The sequence below is a fragment of the Lolium perenne genome, chromosome 5 (genome assembly GCF_019359855.2).
Source record: "Lolium perenne isolate Kyuss_39 chromosome 5, Kyuss_2.0, whole genome shotgun sequence".
Classification (NCBI taxonomy): Eukaryota; Viridiplantae; Streptophyta; class Magnoliopsida; order Poales; family Poaceae; genus Lolium; species Lolium perenne.
This window is the reverse complement of record NC_067248.2, coordinates 47,097,159-47,100,634: the sequence shown is the minus strand read 5'-3', so window position 1 is coordinate 47,100,634 and position 3,476 is coordinate 47,097,159. Positions and strand designations below refer to the sequence as shown.

Sequence of the window (3,476 nt, the reverse complement as noted above, 5' to 3'; positions counted from 1 at the left end):
AACTGCAAAAAATATTTTTTTATTATTTGATTGGCACTGTACTTTACAAGTGAAATATACATCTTTACAAAGATTTACATGCACGACTGAATAGTTCCTGAAATTTTCGTACATAATTTCCTAAATAAATGAGATCTGATCTAGTATCTCAAAATCATCAGCTCTCCAGATCACTCCTTTGGCAGATTTTCTTTGCTATGTACTCAATAATGAACTCCTAACGCACAGAATCAAAAACTTCACGAATGTCAAGCTTGAAGGGGAGTACTAGGATTTTGCTTTTGTGAAGCCTTCTCGCAAGATTTCTCACATACATGAAATTGTCGTGAATACTCCTATTCTTGATTAACACACTTTGGGCATTGGAGACAAGCTCGTTCATGAGGGCGGAAGCCGGAGAGCTAACATATTGGCATTGATTTCCGCAATGGCATGGATCAAACTAATGGGCCTATAGTCGGAGATTTCTTGGCCCCCCTCCTTCTTTGGAAAAATCACAATGTGTTTGCCGAGTTGAGCCATTGAAGATGAGCGACTTGGAGGGAGTTAAATTTAAGAATGGCACCCGTGACATCCTCTTTTATGATTCCCCAACATTTCTTGAAAAAGCCGCAGCGAAACCATCGAAACCGGGCGCTTTGTTGGAGGGCATTTGATTGATAACCCTAAGCACTTCCTCCTCGGTGAAGGGGTCATCCATCCCATTCAATGGTCACGTTGCCCAAGTTGAGGCTCTTATTTATTTTGGTACGATTGATTTTAGTTCAGTGAGTCCAAGTACTGGGAAGAAGCAAGATCACAGATTGACTACAAGTCTTATTTGCATCCATGTTTTGTTTTGGGAAATATATTCTCATCTAAACACGAATCCCAGATTTTTATTTATTTTTGCATTGTGTAAACTGCCGCAGATCAAGCCGCTGGTAGTCCCTGTGTTGGAACGAAATGCGCTTCCTTTGGACCAATAATGCATTCGTTGTGTATTACATTTCATTTTCTTGTGAGGAAAAATAGTCACAGCTAGCATCGTGGTTGATGTGCCATTTCTTGTGGCCCACCATATATATACAGGCTTTGGTTTTGATGAAACTTGGTTGCACTATTGTTGGCTCACCATGCAGTTAGATTGTAAGAAATCACAAAACGATAGTAGATTGAAGATGTTGTAGTAATAACACAGTAGTGCCCAAAAACATCTTACACCCATCTTACAGTGCAGGGAAGAAATTAAAACTTGAGCAGTTTCAGCAGTGAGATAATCGAGATAAATAACAGACGGTAGATGATGATAGCCCGAAGAGTCGGCTTCCAACAGATCGACACCATGATCGATCAGGGAAAGTAAGTAGCAGAACTGTGAAGCACACTAGCAAACTATAGAGTTGTCTCGATCAAACATCATACGGTGGCAGTCTTGGCGGCCCAACGCGTAGATGCCTAGACTGGTGGTGCAATCTCAGGCTCGGGAAGAGCATCGGGGCTGGCGAACATGGCTCCCAGATCACTGCCGTAGTCAGGAGTGCTGTTGCTGGCGTTGTTGATCGCTTCCTCCACGGTCTGGGGCGCCTGCACGGTCTGGGGCGCCTCCTCCTCGTCCTCTGGCTTGGCCTTGCAGTGCATGACGAACACGACGAGCTGCACAAGCAGGATCACGACGCCGATGGCATTGGGCACCTGCATCGATCCACAAAAACATAGCAAGCATTGTGAAGACGATGACACAGACAGCCTTGAACGAATTATATATGCAGATGCATGGCGAGACAGTTTGAGTACCCCGATGTACTTGTCGACCGGAGAAGACAGGAATGCGTAGTACACCGATGCGCCGGCGATGAGGATGTTGAGCAGGACCTCCACCAGTGGGTCCATGTTGGACACGTCCTTGCTACATGCAACCACCGCCTGTAATAAACGAGTAAGATCAACAGCCGGCATTGTCAATTGGTCATCGATCGAGCGTGTACAGAGTGCATCGAAGCTAGAATTGTACTCACAATGTCATAGCCGACGGCTGCGTAGGTGACGCAGGAGACGGCCGAGGCGATGGTGGCGATGGTGCTCCTATCCAACTCATGCCTGTCAATGACCTTCACGATCACCACCCACGCCAGGACGCCGGACCCGATGAGTGCGGTCAGCAGCAAGGCGACTGCGGTCCAACGAGCCATCCCTTGCGCGTAGCGGATGAACACCAGCACGTAGATGAGCTGGAACACGAAGCATATAGCGTTGATGATGGTGGAGATACGGGATTCCTTGTAGGTGATGGAGGCGTACAGCCCCCACGCCGCGGCGGTCGCAAGCATGAGGACGTGGCCGTAGGGCGTCCGGTTGCCGACGGTGTTCCCCCTCATGATTGGCTCGACGAAGGTCTTCCTGCAGTGCATGAACGCGAGTTAGAATCAAGACCAGATCATCTCCATACATGGCGCCGGCGCGAGACACACACAAGCAATCAAGCATTCATCGTACATCATAAAAACACAACCTTTTAAGAGGCAAGTACGCTGTAGCTGTCTATATTCTACGCTGGCCGGTTGCCGGCTCCGCGCGCGGCGGCGCGAGACAGATACAAGCATGGCAAGCACGTTCAGGCCAAGCTAGCGCAAAGATTCCTCGGCACCACGCAAGACGCCGGCGTCCCAAAACAAGAAAAAAGACTGAATTTTTGGAGCGGCAGGTTGCACCGGCCTAGTTGCCGGCTCCGCGCGCGCGCGCAGGATTCATACACCGGCGCGCGGACTAGATCCATGCGCGCAGACGGCGTAACTCGCCGGACCAGATCCGCCGGCGGCGCGACGAATGAGACTTAACGGGTGACACGTGAACTCACAGCGGGATGCAGATCAGGACGCAGGAGACAGAGTTGCCGATGCAGCTGGCGATGGTGAGGGCGAGGGCGGAGGAGAGGCCGCTGCCGCTGCCTGCGACAAGGACGCCGGCGAGCACCGCGGCCGTCCCGCCGGCCGCCGGCACCATGAACGACGCCATCTTGGGACCGCGCGCGCGGTCTCCCCTTCCGTTGGCTCTTACAAAGCACCGCCGGCCGGACAGAGAAGAGAGGGGTGGAACGTGGCGGTGGGAGGGAGGGGTGAGGACGGGGGTTTATGAGGGAGGAAGAGGGGACGGTGGTTTCTGCGTTTGGGGGTTGCTGGCTGGCTCTCCCACTCCGCTTTTCTTTTTTTCAGAGCTTTGTGACGTAGGCATACCAGGCCAGGCAGCCATGACCAACTTTCGAAATTCAAATTTCAAACAACTCGAGGGAAAGGAGTCGGTGCCCGCGCGTTTCATCTTACCGTTTGATTTTTACACAGCTGCATTGTGATGTCCAGTTAATTAGCTACTAGTTCTAAACATAAGTGAGGGATAGGGGGAAACCCCTAATTAGATACTCCCTCCTCGATCAATATTAGTTGCCACGTACTAATTCAGATGTATCAAGACATATTTTAATTCTAGGTACATCCATAATT

The 3,476-nt window shown here is 50.2% G+C and overlaps 1 protein-coding gene across 1 annotated transcript; it reads right to left on the bottom strand.

The window, feature by feature from the left end:
- Window positions 1–1,437: 1,437 nt before the first annotated feature.
- On the bottom strand, window positions 1,438–2,994 carry LOC127298762 (bidirectional sugar transporter SWEET2a-like). Its single transcript, XM_051328617.1, has 4 exons — window positions 2,837–2,994; window positions 1,998–2,379; window positions 1,777–1,905; window positions 1,438–1,674 (listed from the first exon to the last, which is right to left on the bottom strand). Exons 1-4 carry the CDS (start codon window positions 2,992–2,994, stop codon window positions 1,438–1,440), a joined length of 906 nt encoding a protein of 301 aa, XP_051184577.1.
- Between the last annotated feature and the right edge of the window lie 482 nt (window positions 2,995–3,476).